Consider the following 18,897-nt stretch of genomic DNA (forward strand, 5'->3'; position numbering starts at 1 on the left):
TAAAAACAAAACAATAATAATATTAATATTAATAGTGTGTGTATATAGAGGTGAGCAGTTGTGATGCCATGACAATAAGTCACCATGAGCTTGTGCGTAAACACTCGATGCACTGTTCTCTTATCAGCCGGGAATGTGTCACACAACAAACTTCAACAGTGTCAGCATTGAGCACTCCGCTTTCTCCGCGTCCACCAGGGATTTAAGGTCGGAACAGAAATGGCCTCGCCGCCTCGAGCTTCGAAACACACCGGCTTCAGTGGTATGATTGTGCAGTGAGCCGAGTGTCTGCGCTGACACGTCACCAAAGTTGTATTTCAGTGAACGCTCCAGCTCGTACTGTATGCTTATACGAGGTGTTATTTTCCTGTGATATTTAATTTACTGCAGGATTCTTCCCATTGGACTGTGTTTTTATGCTTCCCTCTAGTTTCCCTGGTTATGTAATTAGGAGGGCAGGCACAATAGACTACTGTCCTCCGGGTGGGTTTGTGTGTGTGTGCGTGTGTGGATTCATGCTGTCCTCTCATACAGCTGGACCCTTCTCTCTCCCTGGTAGCCATGTTCCCTGTTACAGTAAAACTGACGTAATGTTTTGGAACAGCCCAACATCCCCCAATAAAAACAGAGCCGTGTGATGGGGAGCGCGGTTTCTGTGGACGAGGACATGTTCGAGGGATTTCTCAGTAGCCCTCGCTGTGTCTGTCCTTCACATTAAAACTATTTATCACAACTTTGCAAAATAGTCCTGGGGCAGCCCTCAGCCTAATTTTAGGGTTGGTAGTAGTAGATTCCAGCCTCTTATGTCACTTGTTTTTCGCTTGTTGCTATTTTCCCTCTTTCTTTCTTTTTTTTTTTTGAACTTTCCCTCCTTTCCCTCCTTTCCATCTCTCCTCAAACCATCCAGCACTTAGCAGCATATTGAATCATGTCACAGAAAGAAAACTCTCATAACCACTCTTCCAATTATGATAATATATGGAAACGACTTAATGGTTACCAGTGTTGCACAAACCAGCAATTTCTGGTGATATGTGTTGCGCTGCTTTTTTTTTCATACCCTCTCCGACTAAAATATGTGCCTTTCAGAGGGCCCTTGATATAAAGTCTCGTCTTCTGCTGCCAACTCTGCAATCTTTCCACTGCGGTTTTTCAAACTTGACATAACTCCAGGAGCAGACTGAGAGGAGTTTGACATTTTCATGTGAACGCTTTGCCATCCTTGGGAAGGTCACATCACGCTGAGACGGGGGCAGCTTATTGCAACCGCACTGCACTCTTTTGACTTTACAAAAGGAGGGACTGTGGCGACCGGGTGGCTTTTGTTATTAAGGAGGCAGGTTTGGTTGAGATCCTTGAAAATGGATGTGTTTTTGTGTGTCTGGGGCTTTAGTTTAATCTCTATGTGGATAGAAATGAGACAAAAAAGACATTTTCATCACAAAAAAGTTCAGTAAAATGTATTATTACAGCCAAATTGTCCTGAATGCACCTTTAAATGTACCTTTAAATCTTTCTCCATCTCTGCTCAGCAGGTGGCGCCTCAAGTCTTTCCCCTGTCAGTTCACATTGTGCTCTCAAGGGGGCAGTGTTGCTCTGCTCTTCTACATGAAAAGCACATTCCTGCAGTCTGGGCTCTGACGGTTGGGAAAAGCAAGTTATAGAAGAAACTCAGAGGAGTCCTTTTTAAAAAAATAAAATAAATAAAAACAGATTGACCCCAAGCAAATCCATGTGGTGTTACAGTGTCTGTGCATGTTGTGATTTAGGAGGGACTGGTTTCTAACACGAAGGTGAAAGTTTAAAGTTTAGATTAGACAAAAAAGTAGGTCATGTGAGCGCAGCAGGCCCGTAAGTGCCTATTTTTCCATGTGTAGACTGGAATAGGCTGCTGTTACTCTGTGGAAGTTGATTATGCAACCAGTGGAGTCTAAAAATTGTGCTGCACTCTGCCTGGACTCCTCTCAGCTCATACTTGTGGTCTCACCCCATCCACAGGGAGAGAGAGAGGGGAGGGAGGGAGAGGCAGAGTTTCCATCCATTACAAATACATGTCAGCTTCCAAGTGTGGTGGTCCAGAGGCTGGAGGGGTGGCCGTGTTGCTGGAAGGTCGCTGGTTCAAACCCCAGGGCTATGCTGGGACTTCAGGAGGGGGCTTTTTGAGCAACTATATCCCGTCATTTAAATACAGTCAGGGGGGTTTTAAAAGCACCTGCACCCCCCTCCTTCACTGGAGGACCCAGGTGTGAATGTGTGGATGTGCAGGAGACTGGCTCGCATTCATAGATATCCCCCCTTGATGCTTGCTGCATTCTTTCACAGCGAGAGTCAACCAAAAAAGCAAAACCAACTTCCACAAAAATTGGTTGTGATTAAAAGAAAAAAAAAAAAAAAGAGAGAGTTTGGAGGGGGAGAGATGGTGGATGGTGGGGGGTGGCCGAGGTTGGATTTCAAGGCGTGGTGTTGAAGAATAGGCGGCCAACCGGTGAATGGAAGGGGGTTTTTTTCGGAGAGGAGGGGAAGGAGGCGGCTCCTCGCAAAAGTTTGCACCGACTCGAGCTCGCCCCTCCCCGGCCGCCGCCAGCCATTTATACCCATGCGAAAAGGCTCGAGCTCACAGTGAAGCACTCTGGCTCAGCGCTTCTCGAGGGGAGGAAATAAAACCACACAATACAAACCTATCCCCCCCATTTTTTTTTTCTTCTTCCTTCTTCTACGGACTTAAAAACTGCACATAAACTTTTTTTTTTAAAAGCAACTTTTCAAAACTTTTCCACAACCAAAACCAGTCGTGGCACAAACTACCGCTCGTCGCATACAAGGAACCTGCTCGGTCCTCCATGAAAGAGGGAGTGCGGCAGCACACTTGGGGAAAAGAGATGTCAGCGACCGTCTTGTCTGCTTTCTACGACATGGACTTGCTTTACAAGGTAATTTTTTTGTCTGCTTATAAGGAGTTTTGTACATGTTGCACTCTGTTGAACGCCGCGTGGCTGAATTGGCGTGTTCACTGCAGCGGAGAGTTAGCATGCGTTCAGGCTGCAACTTGTTGCAGGCAGATAAAGTTATCTTAAACACGACATGTGGTCAAAATAGCACCGTAGTTAAAGTGTGAAGTGCGTTGCTAACTTGTGTCTTTTCTGTCCTACAGCAAGATAAAACCATGAACATGAACGCCCTCCACATCAACAGCATGCTGGACAAGAAAGCAGTGGGGGCTCCGGTCACGACTCCGGGCTCCGGCGGCACCTTCGCGCCGGGATTTTTCCGCAGAAACTCGACCAGCAACGTGGAGGCGATGAACAACGGCAACAAATACTCGATGGGCTCCTACGGCAGTCTGAAGGAAAACACACCGAGCAGCAACAGCAGCGCCACGGCCCTCATGAACAAGGAGAACAAGTTCCGCGACCGCGCTTACAGCGACAACGGAGACCGGGGCGTGCTGCAGCAGAAGCCTGGCTCTCAGATTAACTCCACCCGCTACAAGACCGAGCTGTGCCGCCCCTTCGAGGAGAACGGGTCGTGCAAGTACGGGGAGAAATGTCAGTTCGCTCACGGCTACCACGAGTTGAGGAGCTTGTCCCGCCACCCTAAGTACAAAACGGAGCCGTGCCGCACCTTCCACACCATCGGTTTCTGCCCTTACGGTCCCCGGTGTCACTTTATTCACAACGCCGACGAGCGTCGACCCGCTCCGCCCGCCAACGCAAACGTGCAGGCGGGGGAGCCCAGGTCGGCTCGTGAGCTCTGCGGCTACGGCCAGAGGGACAGACCAAAGCTTCACCACAGCCTCAGCTTCTCCGGCTTCTCCACCCATCACGGACTCGAGTCTCCCCTGCTCGATAGCCCTACGTCCCGGACCCCGCCGCCTCCCACCACAGCCTCTTCCTGCACCTCCACCTCCAGCTTCTACGATGATGTCCTGTCCCCCAACTCCCTGTCCTGCATCAACAGTGCCTTCTCTTTCCCCGGACAGGACTTGAAAGCCTTACTGGCCCCCCTGGCTGTGCACACCCCCAGCGGCTACGCCAACAACCACTCCACCGGTGCCTACTACGGGAACATGCAGAGCAGCGTGTGCCCGTCCTCCCCTCCGACCTACAGCATGAGCCACTTGCAGGCGCTGCGCCGCCTCAGCGAGTCGCCGGTGTTCGAGCCTCCTCCCAGCCCGCCAGACTCGCTCTCTGACCGGGAGAGCTATGCGAGCGGGTCCCTCAGCTCTTCCGGGAGCCTTAGCGGCTCCGAGTCCCCAAGTCTGGACGCTGGAAGACGTTTGCCAATCTTCAGCAGGCTGTCGATTTCAGATGACTAATCATGTATCTTTTTTCTTATGGATTATGGACGGTTAAGGCGAGAGAGGGGAGGGGGTGTCAGTGAGAGAGGTAGACTGTCCTTCAAGCAGAGGATCCAAGGTGAAGCCCCCCTCACCCCTCCTGGCCCACCACCCTGTTTCAGCAGCATCCACCCTGCTGAAGTGCCTTTGAGCAAGACATTGAATCCCTTACCAGCTCCAGAGGGACTGACCCTGCTCTGACCTCCCTGGACGGGGGCAGGAGCAGAGAGGTTCACCCACTGGGATCAATAAAGCTTCACAGTTTAAAGTGTCCTTGACCTGGCATTAGTGTAGTATTTTGTTTTCCTTGTATGTAATATAGCTGTATTAAAACTTAGATAGCAAACAGAAGGCATTCCATCAGTGCCTTGCCCAAGGGCTCATGGCAGCCCCTCTCCCTTTTCCTTTTTTTTTTTTTTGCTCTATCAGGCAAGCCACACTTTTCCTGGGATTAGATGTGTGTAACATGACTTGACAAGAAGAGACTGTAAGCGGTTTCAGATTTCCTCCCATCCTGCCAAGAATATGCCTTGACTTAAAGTAACGTTTTGTTTTTTTTCTTTATCAAAGTGATTTTTTTTTTTTTTTCTTCCTTTCTTTCCTCTCCGAAAGCTTCAACTTCCATTCCAGATCTGTCTTCTCCCAGCGCCACCCAGTGGTTTGTTTGGTTAGTCTAGTTCGTTGCTTGGTTAAAAAGCACTCTTGAGTTGGGTTTGTTTGGGGAAATCACTGCTGATGGTTGAATATATATTTTTTTAGCTGTTTTTGAGTGATTTACATAGCGGTGCATAACTGGCTATGGACTATTTAACTTATTTATTATCTTGTGAAAAAAAGTATAGGCTACATTGGTAATTTGTGTCCATACTGTATTTATCAAGTATGATGAAGCAATAGATCTATATTCTTTTATGTTTAAATTATGATCGCCATTATTAATCTGCATAAAGTGGAGTGTATGTTCTTTTCACAGTAATATATATATTTTGTTTTTTTCTCCTTTTTTGTAACTTCACTCGGTTATTTTTATTGTAAATGAGTAAAAAAAAAAAAATCTTAATTTAAGAGAACGTATGTGATATTTATTTCATTAATTTTGTTTCCTTGTTTACGTTTATTAAAAAAAAAGTTTGCGTGATTGCTGTTTGCTCCTGAGGTTGTGTCAGTGGTGTAGAAGGCTTTTATTTTATTTTTATTTTTTTTTGGAGGAGGATCCCTATTTAGATGTTTCTGTAGAATGTATAAACAATGTGGTTGTACAGACCGTCCAAACCTTACTTCTTTTTGTTGATCTAGATCAGATGTCAGTGACAAAGAACCCAAGTCAATAAATTAACCAAAAAGTATTTTTGTTTTTTTTAATTTTTTTTCCTCTGTTTGCACGAGATCACACTGTGATTCCACCCACGTGCTAAAGAATGTAGCAATCCCTTGTGCCCCAGTATTATTGTGTAGTGCCTATGGGGTTCACCATCTTGACATGCCTTAAAATTAACCAAATAAAGTATTTTTCCTACATGGCATCTTTTTATACACAGGTCGAACTGAATGTAGTGTTGGATTCTGAAACTTTTTATTTTTTAAGGTTGTTACCACTCAGACACTCTGACAACAACAACCATAACCTTTCTCGAGATCCCCATTCCTCTTGATATCCTTTTGCTCTTTTTGTTTTTTAATATTGAGATCTAGTCTTTGAGAGTTTTGCTGGAGGGAAGTGGAAGGACACGTTTGGTTTGTACATAGTAGGTACAGGGGAATGCGCACTATGTACTTTTGACTACTTTATCAGAAGTAAAGCTTTTTGAATGTAACAAAAAAAAAAAACGGACAAAAAGACAACGAGAGTTGTAATATTTTTTCGGGGAGTCAGTTCACTACAAATTGAGTGTGAGACTGTTAACTTTGTACTGTACATTTTTTTTTGTAGTTCTCCCAATAAAAATCATTTTGAAAACGTTTCCGGGTGTCATTTCTTGTGTGGACGTGCAGCAGATGTGATGTAAACATCAAAACCGTGAGCTGCCGTGTTGTTTGTGTTGCTCTCATAAACACGAGATGCCACAGTGAGTAGTCTTCCTCCTGGAGGGGAAGAAGAAATCTGGGGGGGAGGGAGGGAGGGGAGCAGAGCCCCAGCTGCCCCTCAGGCACTAGGCCTGGTATATTCCGGGGTGTGGAGGGTTGAGGTGGGGTTTCTTGTCCACAGCATACAATAAAAGCACCAACCATCTAGTTTTCAGAAAAAAAACATTACTCCTCGTCTCCATCCTCTGTCCGACCGGTAGGTGTGCTCTGTCACAGGAAAACCTGCTTCTGACAGCTTGTTACCAAAACACAGAAGTAACACAGAAACCCACAGGCCTAAATAAAGTGTATGCAGTGTTGCATAATGTGTAGAGTTCTGCTCCGAGCACATGGCGGTGAGCAGACTGCACGGTGAGAGGAATGAGGTCTGGACTTGTAGAGTGGGAAATGTGGAGCCACAGGAACGTCAGCCGAACGTGTCGGTGGCTCGAGATGGATCCTCGCCATGACGATATGATTTGATAATTTTTTGATAACTGAAGAATCATGATGATTTTTGTGATGTATTATTCCCCTGTGAATTTGAAATAAAAGTATTACTTTTTACCTCAACTTTTTTTTTTTTTTTTTACAAGTATACATTCACAACACAATAGTTAAACGGTTCAACTACATGATAGTATGTAACGTAACATAAACAGCATCAATGCAAGACTGATGCATCAATGTGTGGGCACAATTTTACTGTAGCTGCTTCAGGTCAAGTCTGTTTTAACTTATTTATATTGTAAGAAGTTACTGTAAATTTAGTCCAGTGGTTCCCAAACTAGGATTCGAGGCCCTCCAGAGGGTCACTTGTTCAATCTGAGGGGTCATGCTGTGATGAATGAGAGTAGGAAGGAAATGGTTCTTTTACTTTTCTGAGTGAAATAACTGGACCTTAAACAGAAACCATCAGAAGTTTAGACATGGAACATCATAGCCATCTGAGATCAATAAGAGGTACCTCATCTGCATTTTTAAGTAAAGGGGTAACATGTTGTTGTAATGTAACTGTATGTTAAATCTTGATCAAAAAAGTAACTGCAGCTGTAAAATATTAAAAAGTACAATATTTCCTTCTGAACTGTAACAGAGGAGCAGAAAATGGCTGTAAAGTGCAAGTACAGTACATAAGTAAATGAAGGAGTGAACGATGAGCACTAATATGACTGTTCTGTAGGATTCTATCTGAAGTTATAACACTCCAACAGAAATCAGTCACATCTGAATGTCCCTAAATGTTGAATCCTTCTCACTGAACTCGTATTGTGTTATTGTGTGATATCACCTTTCACTCAGGTCACAGATGGATGCATCATCACTAGCCAGCAGCTCATAACTCATTAACTCTGCAGCTGTAAATGTGTCTCTACTATCAGTCACCTGAGTGGGTAAAACAGGGATAGCGGTGAATCCAACATCCACTGCCCCGTGACTGCACCGTCGCATTTGGTCACGTCTAGATCAGCTTAAAATGCTTTGGCCCACATTTCGTTGTGAAGCCGCTGCTGTTGTGAAGTTGAAGTGTTGTGTGTGCCACAATTTTCCAGGAGCATTTCAAAGAAGGGCCGTTTTTTTTCTACAGGGCTATTCTGCAAAGTTATCGGCAGGAGCAAAGGCATTAAGAAAATAAAAGGCCCGGGAGTCATGTGGTGCCTGGAGTTCACGCCAAGATAAGGCAGGCTGATAAGAGCCTCAGCAAATATTTACTGTGTCCTCAGGATTTCATAATGAAGTGTTTATCAGAGCAGAGCCAAAGGACTGCACAATGCGCCGCAGCCCTGCCAAGCAGGATCCGCGTACCTGTGACTCAGTGTGTGTGTTTGTGGGAACACGAATGTGTGTGTCAATCAACAAACCAACGTATAAAGTTTGGTTGAATGTATTAACGTTCCTATATGTTATGTCTGTGAAAGATTAACTTTTCCTATAAAGGATGTGTATGTGGTGTGTGTCGATGTGTGTGTGTGTGTGTGTGTGTGTGTGTGTGTGTGTGTGTGTGTGTGTGTGTGTGTGTGCGCGCACAAGTCTTGCTGGTTAATGGGGCCTGGAGCTCCTACAATGAAAGGAAACACTCTCTGACTTGTGATTAGGGCAGGAAGAGTCCCGCTTCCTGGCCACCACCCATTTCCACCTCTTCTTCGTCCTGCTGTTTTTCCTCCTCCTTCAGTTTCCCCTCTCCTCTGTAGTGGCGGCCGACGGCTTCTAGAAGTTACTATTTGTGTTCCACTGCTGCGCCGGGAAGCGCGCTGCTCGTCCTGGTATTGTTTTGGCATGCTTTAGCCCAGACCCCGGGGTCAAGTGGTAATAGCATATAACTTTTGAGACTAGGGTATATGGGTGCCAGATGGGTGGAAGTTTGCCAAATACAAAGCAGACAGAGGAGGTTGTTAATCATTTTTATGCCACAAAAACCCAAATTAGACTCTGATGAGGCCGTAACCTCCCATTTGATCAGGTTTTCCCTGCAGCTCTTGTGTCTGTTGATTTAGTTAAGAAAAGTAGATTTAATCCAGATCTTCTCATATTCAATGAGCTATAATTGCTAATTATTACAAAAGTGAAAGTAAATAATTTCTCCTTCCATCAAGAAGAACCCCACACAGATCCCTGCTGGCTCCAGAACATTGAGTCACACCAGTGTCATAAACCAAAACTTGAAAATCTCCTCTGTAATCTTACCCGTGATTGTCAACTTAATGTGACCTTATTCTGGCCTCACAGTGAAACAATGTGTGCATGTGTCTTTGTGCGGCTGAAACCTCACCCAACTGGCATAACAGGATCAAGAAGCTGTCCAGAAGCACAGAGGGATTCTCACCTAGAAGCTAAGTTGTTCAGTTGGTTGCAGCCTAAGGTGATATAAATGCAGTATCGAGGTCCGTCTTCATGAAAGCTGCCAAGAGAGACAAGACCGAGCACTGCAGTCTAATGGGATTCATTCCTTCAGTAGTCTGGATCCAGAGGCAGTAGGGGTCTTACCTGTAACTTGAAGTACAACTATGTAACTTTTCTGACACATGAGAAGTTTAACTCATAAGCAACAAAACACCCAGTTTTATTTTTCAGATCAAAGCACTCATGGGTTGTAAAACTAGAATAGATAGAAATGGATGTTGCTGTCAGTTCTGAAACGTTAAGCCAATGCGGAAGTGTCATTAAGTGCAATACTACTGACAGCCACTAGGTTGATTTAAAAAAGCGTCTGGCTCTATAGACTCCCATTCAACTTCTCTCATGAAATACCAATTCAATCAAATTCACTCCTTCTGATCAGTGTTCTGGTGATCCTTCTGACTGCAATTCCTTAATTATTTACATATTAGGCCTCAAAAAGAGGTATGTTTGTGGGCATGTCTGGTTTGATTGACGTGTCTGCGATGCAGTTAGGTTTTACCATATTGGGGGGTCCTATGATTCCCAGTTAGGTCCACTTCCCCAGCTCGTCCAGGTATGGTCACTTCTTGCTCCAAAAACTAAAATAGCGAAATGGCCACTTGAAGCTTCAAAACAACAGTTCACAAAACACTGGTACTTCCCTGCATATATACACTTTTACAGAATTTAATACATGAAAATCATAGCAAAAGCTTTTATGATAACATTCTTGGTGGAAAGTCTTATCAGGCGGGTGTCATTCAAATAATAACATGGGGCTATGTAACATAATGTCCAGCCCCAACAGCTTCAAAGTGACACAATTAATAGTTTATTGGACATACAATATTTTTCCTGATGTAAACGTTTCTGATATAATTCACCTCAATAACAGGAGGTCACAGTTTGTATTAGCATTCACTTTCAAAATCACGTTTTTCATTTTATTTTCAGGAAGTAGTCTCCAGCTCCGCACTCAGCTGAGGTGATCTCCCCCGCTGCTGCAGAGCAAGATGCCGAAGAAGGTGATGCTGTTTGTCCAGTGGATTTGTGATGGTCAGAGGCAACGGTGATGGAGATGTGAGATCGCCGGCGCTGCCTGGTCCGCCGTGTTCCTCTGCCTTCAACGCATGCTGAGCTGTAAATATTTACAGAGCGTCCTGTGAGGGGCCCCGAGTGTTTACTGCTAATGCTTGTGGCTCCACAGCGAGCGCGTGCGTGTGTGTGAGCGATGCAGAAGAGATGCTTCTCTCAGTCCTCGTGCTGTGTGTGTGTGTGTGTGTGTGTGCGTGTGTGTGTGTGTGTGTGTGTGTGTGTGTGTGTGTGTGTGTGTGTGTGTGTGTGTGTGTGTCGGATGAGGTACTTCCCTTTGGTCTCTCCACAGTTTACTAACACTAGCCCCTGGCTCTTGTTCAGGCCCCGGGCTCTGAGCTGCATCTGTGAATCAACAGTTTCAGGGCGAGGCGGTCGCTCCTCGCTCTACCTTCTCAGCAGATGACCGAGACAGAGGAGAAGTGTTTGTTTACCTCGCCTCACCCTGCATACGAGCGCTGGGGCGCTGACATCACTTCTTTGCGGGTGGAACATTCTCATAAAACATGTTTTCTTTACTCCGTCCCCAACGTAAATAATGCAGAGGGTGTAAATACCGTTAAGGGCCGTTTTTAGGCAGCAGCTCCGTATAAAGATGTTTCCAGGGTCATGTAGGCCGGGCTGAGCCGCGTGGGCGGATGTTTCACTGTGGCAAGCAGTTAATGAGGCACACAGACATGCTAACCTGGCCTGGCTCTAATTCTGATCTTTGGCTGCTTTATTTCAGAGGTCAGAGTATTCTTGGCTGCCCTTTAATCTGCTACAGAAACTAAGATAAAGGTACAATATACGATAACCGCTCCATACGGGGCAGAAAACCTTCCCATCCATGCATGAAAAACATAGTTATCCGTTGACATGGGCACGAACCTCCTGAGCTAACACACAAATAGATTTTTTAAATTTTTTCCCCAGATTTTCAATTGCAGTATTATAGAGCTAATGACATTTAACAAATTAAAAGACATTGGTAATTTGTGGCTCATTTACTGTATACATCAATTTACTCTACAACATCCTTAATATTTTTCTAATATGTTTGCTAAAAAGGTCTATTTGCACAAAATTTGCACGCTTGTCTTTAAAGTTAGTGTATCCATATCTATTAACTTTACTCGACTGTTACGCATTCTGTATTTCTTTGTTACCCCTCTTTTTGTGCTCACTGTTTATTACTGAATGACTATTTGATGTTTCTTTGCACTCAGCTGATGTTTGCAGCTTCCTGTGTGAAGCACTCTTCTGCTACAGGGTGCTACTTAAAGTATGTTCATTTGGATTTTGAATATTGGCAACTATAGCCAAAACTGACCATTACAGTATAAATATGGTAATTCTACTGAATGAGTAGCCAGTGGTGTTGTGGCTTCAACCTCACTTCCCTTATATTGCAGTATTGCCACATTGTGAATCTGAGTGTTTCCTTTTCCTCCACCACCGATCAACACACACACACACACACACACACACACACACACACACACACACACACACACACACACACACACTCTCCAACCTCTCCTTGTGGGAGTTTGTCTCCCTCTCGCTTGTCTGTTGTTGTTGTTTTTTTTCTTGTTAAGTGCAGAGGTTAATACGATTTCTTTTTCTTTTTTTTTTTTTTGCCTGTGTTGGTCTTTAAGGACGCTTTTGCACTGAATTGAGGGAAGTTTTGGGCAGCACAGTGGTGCAGTGGTTAGCATTGTCACCTCACAGGGAAAAGGTTCTGGGTTTGATTCCGGTCCTGGGCCTTGCTGTGTGGGAGTTTGCATGTTCTCTCTGTGCCTGCGTGGGTTCTCTCCGGGTACTCCGGCTTCCTCCCACCAACCAAAAAAACAGGCATCTCAGGTTAATTGGTGATTCTACAAAAATTGCCCTTAGGTGTGAATGGTCTTTGTTTCTGTCTATCTATCTGTTGGCTCTGTGATCTGTTGGCCAGGGTGTACCCTGCCTTTGCCCAAAGCGAGCTGGGGTAGGCTCCCCCATGAACCTGTTCAGGATGAAGATAAAAGATGGAGAAGGTTTGCTTCAAGGCTGAAAGGAGGGAACAAATGTCTGAGATGAAAGGCAGCAGTCTTATCAGGTGTTCGTGAGCAAACTAGGAAATGGAATAGTTCCAATGCCGGAGTGATAAAATCCACCTGAACACCTGTTGAAGTGGGAACATCCCACCAGGAAAGTCATCAGGTTTTTGAGAGCTTAGAGAAGGTTTGACATCACACTGTTAGTGGTGAAAAGATGAAATGCACCTGCTCTGCTCAAAGGTGAAAATAGACAGAATTAGCCTAGTCATCACTGAATCAAAACATGTAGAAGTGTAGTGTATAAATCTATCAGTGTATATGCATCACTACACCCGACTTCTGGCTGGATGTTTAGAGCATGTTAAGCTAATATTAGCTACTGTTCATTAGCATTTCTAAAAGTTTCTAAAAATCAAAGTTTTCCACTAGTCACTGCCCTTTCAGCTTTGTTTTGGTGTCCAACCTAACATGAACATATTAGCTCCTGTCAGGGAAGGTTTGTCATCATTTTGGAGCAGTTTATTGTCCAATATTTCACTGCGCCTTTTTAAGCTCCGTTTTGGTCTCCACCAACACCTGAGAAAAATGTGTTTAGTTGCTATAGGTTTATTTTTCTTTGTATTTAGTCTTTTTCCAGTAAAAAGTTTACTTTTTTTTTTTTTGCTCTGGCATGCAAAACATAATGTAATAGTAAGAAGAGTAGAGCAGAGAAAAACAAACAAATAAAACTCTACATCAACAATATCTGTCATTTAAAAGTTTGCCTTTATGGCTAACATATGAAGCCATTCCCTACTGCTCATATCAAATCAAATAAGACTGTAGCTGCTAAACCTGAAGATATGCTGAATGAAGTGTGTTGTTGCTTATGAGTTGCACTTTCAGTGGTAAAAGAAATAAAATATCATTTTTTTCTTTTAAAACACAGCCGAGTCTCACTGAAGTTGAAGAGATGGATGGACTTATAAACGTTTAACTTTGCTTTGTCAGCTAGCAGCTTGGAAAACAGATTAACAACCAGTTTGGGAACCCACGTACGTAACAGACAAACCTAAAACTAACATTCACCATCTCTGTGCTTCATGTGTCACTCACTCAGCTCTTGCGGCCCGACGTCACGGCGATGTAAAAACTCACAGGAAGAGACGAAGGGCGGCCGTGAAAGTCTTCGGCCCCGATGTTTGAGAGACGCAGCTGTAAAATGTAACATGTCCTATCGAGTTCAGTAAGGGGCTTTACTTAGATGAGGCGTGGGCTCGCGACACGTGATCGGCAGCTGAGCTCGGAGGGCGACGAGGAAATATCTGAGGCGAGAGAGGGAAGGGCCCGGTGAAAAAGTGAATGCTGGGAGTGTGTGTGTGTGTGTTGACATTTCATGTTACATTTTCTGACCAATAGCGTTGAAGACAGAGAGAGCCACACATGAGAGCTCGCTGGGGATGAATGAAGCCTCACGGTCGGCGCTGTGGTTTGAGAGAGCGCCGAGCCAGAGAGAAGGGGAGTAAAATTATGGAGTATGGCAATAAGTGGGGAGATTGACATGAAAATATTTAATGGGGGGTGTTTATTTGGAGAGGATCTTGGCAGGGAGCATGTCCCTGACTTCTTTCATTACTGCCTTATTACTCAGTAAACACTTTTCAGCATGGAGGAGAATCCCTGAGGTCAGTCTGTGCAGGTTTGAGTGAGTGCGTCCGTGGATGTCCCTGCTGCACCGGGTAATTACATATAATCATCCAAAATGTTTATACTGTACAAATAGCATAACTATACTGAGTGAGTGGCTGTGTGGGATGGGTGTAGCTTGGTATTGTGAATGAGCCCGGCCACTCGGTCGTTACCTAGGCTCAGATTGTCATGCAGCAAGACAGAAGGCCTGCTATCGCTCTACGATGGCCATATCCATACCGCACTATACAACATATCATAAAGACATGCGGTATAAGGGAGGCCTTTCATGCCTCGTGTCCACACTTCAAGGCCAGCATCACACATGAATACCTGTGCCCTGACAAGCTACAACCAAACAGCTGTTTTTTTTTTTATTTTTTTTTATTTTTTATTTTTTTTATTTTTTTTTTACGATTAGCCTGGTCACATTCAGCTTGTGTTTCTTATTACAATAATATTCATGTGAAATCGAATACTTTTATGATGCATTCTTGACTACAAAGTTTGTTGGTGTCATTGTATGCCAATTTTTTTTTTGCCATTTCCTTGCTAATTAGTGCCTGATGTATCACTTCCTGGTTATGTCTTCTATTATTTCTGTTTAATCAGAGAACATGAAATGAAATAAATGGACCGAAGTCTTTCGTCTGAGATTCATCACGCAATGTGGGTTTGCCAGTCCGCTGCATCTGGCCCAGACTTAAACATCTCAGTTACTGGATGGATTCCCATGACATTTGGGGTAGATATCAGTAGATCTGATAATGACTTTTAATCCAGTGTACATGTCTCCTGGAAAAATCGTATCTTCTCAGTGTTTAAGCTTCGTAAAACTACAGATGTTGGTTATTGGGATTGGGATTTCTGCATCTTGTGCACCATTCAAGTCAGTGTGGCTACATTATGAATGCTGGTTAGTACATATAAAATGATGAAAACAAGGTAGAGAGCTCAGGGTGCCCTGCATCTGGCACAAAGTTAAAAGGTGCTAAGGGTCACCTAGTCCCGGATGTGGTGCTGGTAAGCCCATTTGTATCACTGTGTGTGTGTGTGTGTGTGTGTGTGTGTGTGTGTGTGTGTGTGTGTGTGTGTGTGTGTGTGTGTGTGTGTGTGTGTGTGTGTAACTGAGCAGGAGGGGTGTTGGTTTGTACTTCTCGGTCTACTTACAGTGCTCTTACTCACGTCCATATTTCATATCTGCGGCTTTCAAACAAAAGCCATATGTTGATACAATCTGCTGGCCAGCCAGAGGAAATGAGTGTTTGTGTGCTCACTAATGATGTTTCTTTTTCTCTTTCTTATGCGACCCAGTTTTTTTCCACTGAGCTCATTAGATTGTCCCGTTTCATTTCTCCACATGACCACACATCTCGTCTTCTTTTGGCTACAAACTTTCATCGTATTCACGTGATGATGAAAAGACAAACTCGGTTAAGTCAAATCATGTTGTGTGATTCAGCATGAGGATTACATTTGTTGTTGTGAACAGATGCTGCTGCCACTATCTGTAGGTGAGTCTGTGTTAGTGTTCATCTAAAACTGTTCTTCAGTATAACATCAAGTCACACAGACTCTGGAGTGGACTGTACTTGTGATGTCATCCTGCATCGTCAGGACCCACGTGGGAAAATTAAACTCCAGTGATGCTTTATTGTGTATATTCATGTTCTGCAGCAATGCCTTACTGTCAGCTGCAAATTAGTTGCATGCCCTCACTCATAAATGTTACCATGGTTACCAATTTTTTTCCTCTCGCTTACAGATCAATTATTAAGATTACTTTCCGAGCAGCTCGCAAACAGCAGATAGATTTACAGGTAGTTTCACTTTTAAATTTATGAGTAAAATCTAAGATCTCCAACTACTGTGTGACTGGTCTATTCACGTTCAGACCGCAGATGAAGGTCGGCTTGGAACCATTTGCAGTTGTCAGTTTTCTTACCTCCTCAGATGAACCAAACTAATTAGGCAAACAGACTGGAGTCTATCTTTAATGAATCAAACAAGTTATGCTTGCATGGTTCAGTTATGTTTAGATAACCGCACCTGGTTTGCATTGGAGCTGGATTAAAGTTGCAAATTTTAATTGCCGCCCTGTTTTCCATTTGAAGCCAGGACCTTCCAAATAAGGAGTGGAGGGTGCTGCTTTTAACTCTCGCTACCTTGGATTGAAGCAAACACTCGCTGACAGGAGACGCAGGTTGCCCAACACATATAGCTGTATTGTGCAAATAAAGTACAAGCCTTAAATGGAGAAAAATAATGTGACAGTATCCTTGGAGGGTCTTAATTTCAGGCAGACAAAGCCTTCTGCAGACTTTCAGATCTTATTCACAGAGCAATCATTTCCAAAATGACTACAAGAGCATTCATGACACTGACTATATTTAGTGATTGAAACCTTAATGTCGCTTGAAAATTAATGAATTTCTAGACAAACGTTGACGTTATTTAGGTAGTCAATGTGGCATTGGCACTTAAGGGCATTACACTTTAAAGGTTCCATATTTTTTATTTTTCTTGTATTTTATTTGCATCCATAAGAAGATATTTGTTTTGGTTTTAAGTGTCAAAAACCATCTCTTTATAGTTTTAAATCTCTCTTTAGAGGAGTGGAACTCAACCAAGAATGGGCTGTTTTCCATCTGTCTTAAAGGTGCATTGATATCAATGACCCTCTCTTCTGATTGGCTAACCCTTTTTAGAATAATGCAATTCTTCAGTCTTTTGGCTTTGTAGCTCTGCAATGAACTGACAGCTCTGTGTTTTCTTCTGCATAAAAGGTTGGACAGTGGACCATGCTGACAACAGACAAATGACACAAACTTGAGTATGTGACATCACAAACTTATGGAAGTCCAAACGGCACAGTTGCTCAATACAGGCTGTGCATTTGTCGACATCTTCACAGAATGTTTGCAGCACATACATCTGTTAAAATTCCCCAAAAAATATTTACACGGTATGCAACCTTTAAGGTACTGCTGCATTGGATAATGCCCTGAGCCACAGACATTTATCAAACCAGCTAATGTTAACTTTGTACAAATTGAAAATGTGTTTGGGAATGTGCAACATGTATCACTTGACATGATAAAGGCCTTAAGCTACAGTTTGTCTTGGAAGAGAGTCAAACAGCATGGTGGAGACTGTTCGAAGTTTCACTGAACAGATCTCAGACCTGCTTCCACCGTCCTGCACCACCCTGTCCGGCCATCCTCAGCCTGCTGCTGCTGCCGGGGGAACGCAGGTCCTGGAGCTACAGCAGCCGGGCCGGTCCTCCCATCAATGCCTCCTTTAACGGTCATTGGAGCAGAGCTGCAGCACAGACCACCTTTATCTAGCACTTTCAGGACGTTCATTCATACGCTGGAGAGGGAGAGCTCTCTGCAACACACACGCAAACTGAGCAAAGCCTGTATATGTGTGTACTTGCTTACTCAAACACCATTGGGGAGTGAGAAAACACACTCCGTAATGCATCTATGTCTGTGTGTGTTTTGCATCTGGGACTATGCATACACACACGCGCGCGCACACACACACACACACACACACACACACACACACACACACACACACACACACACACACCTATGTTTACTGTAAATAAAGATAGATTTCATTTTATAAACAAACTCTTGTTTATTTGAATGATCAATCTGAAACTTGTGCTTGTGTGCAGCCATTTAGAAGTTTGAGCAGGTTTTTTTTTTTTGGGGGTGGGGGGGGGGGGGGGGTGAGCCGCCGCTCTGCAGACACCGTTGGTTGTTTCCGGTGAATTTGACCCAGCAACAGTCGTATTGCTCACTGGTACATTTCACCCTAATAATACAGCGATTGGTATTTTAAAGATGAGTCATAACCACTCCAGGACACATTCACTGTCAGCTTTATTTGGTTTGGACTCATGCAGCGACCCACTAACACACACACCCACATATCTCTGTTGTTACTGTAGCTAGTGGAACTAACCTAAATAATCTCTTATTTAAATAGTTGAGTCACCTTATAAACACACAGTCAGAATGGCCTCAAATCACCGCGAGTCCAAAAGCAAAAGGAAAGTGGACGAAAAAATGAGGATCATGAATGAGTAAAAAAACACATCCTATAACAAAAGAAAGTGAATAAAGTTTTTATTCTATTTTGGAATCAGTGTTGTTCGTTCATTCATAAATTGTGCTTTTTCAGTCAAATGACACAGAGATATGCCTTCATGTCAGAGGCTGAACTGTAGCAATAACAAGCCCAGTTTCTCAGTCGGCCTACAGTTCACAAGAAAAGAAAAGAAGTTCTGAAAATTGAATTCAAGTCTAACCAGAAACCAGTGCCACCTGATTAGTGAGTTCAGATACGGTGTGACAGTGACAAATTCTGCTTGTTGTAAAGATAACTGATGGCAATAATGAGTGTAATGACAGATGGTGAGTCATTAGGCCCGAAGCGTTTAGACTGCTTGACCTAAATCACAATCTGCCTTTCTCATTCCTGTGCGTGTGTCACTAAAGGGCAATACTTGAGGTATTTACCCAGGGCCAGACCTTATACAACATTCATTTCCAAGAGAGACTGTTTTGGAAATTCCTTTAACCTCATTTGCTGAAAGAGAAGCCGGCACAGAGTCACAAGCGTCTCATCAGAAAAACCAGATGAGAGCGGAACAATGATAACTGTTTTCCTCTTTCAGTTATGTGATTAAAATTTAAAATGTAAGCAATTTATTATGAGTTAAAAAAATATATATATTCTACTGAACCCACCACTCACACGGGTATCTAAAGCAGTTGCTGCCGCTACACCCGTCAGGCTCTCCACTCTAGCGCAATATAT

The 18,897-nt window shown here is 43.7% G+C and overlaps 1 protein-coding gene across 1 annotated transcript; it reads left to right on the plus strand.

Moving 5' to 3' along the window:
• Positions 1 to 2,602: 2,602 nt before the first annotated feature.
• Positions 2,603 to 6,297, plus strand: zfp36l2 (zinc finger protein 36, C3H type-like 2). The gene is made up of 2 exons (XM_069145277.1): positions 2,603 to 2,930; positions 3,152 to 6,297. The coding sequence occupies exons 1-2, from the start codon at positions 2,841 to 2,843 to the stop codon at positions 4,313 to 4,315; spliced, it is 1,254 nt and encodes a 417-aa protein (XP_069001378.1). The 5' UTR covers positions 2,603 to 2,840; the 3' UTR covers positions 4,316 to 6,297.
• Positions 6,298 to 18,897: the final 12,600 nt, after the last annotated feature.

Source organism: Embiotoca jacksoni, unplaced genomic scaffold, assembly GCF_022577435.1.
Source record: "Embiotoca jacksoni isolate LCO1_2020_lvr unplaced genomic scaffold, fEmbJac1.0.p SCAF_12, whole genome shotgun sequence".
Taxonomy (NCBI): Eukaryota; Metazoa; Chordata; class Actinopteri; family Embiotocidae; genus Embiotoca; species Embiotoca jacksoni.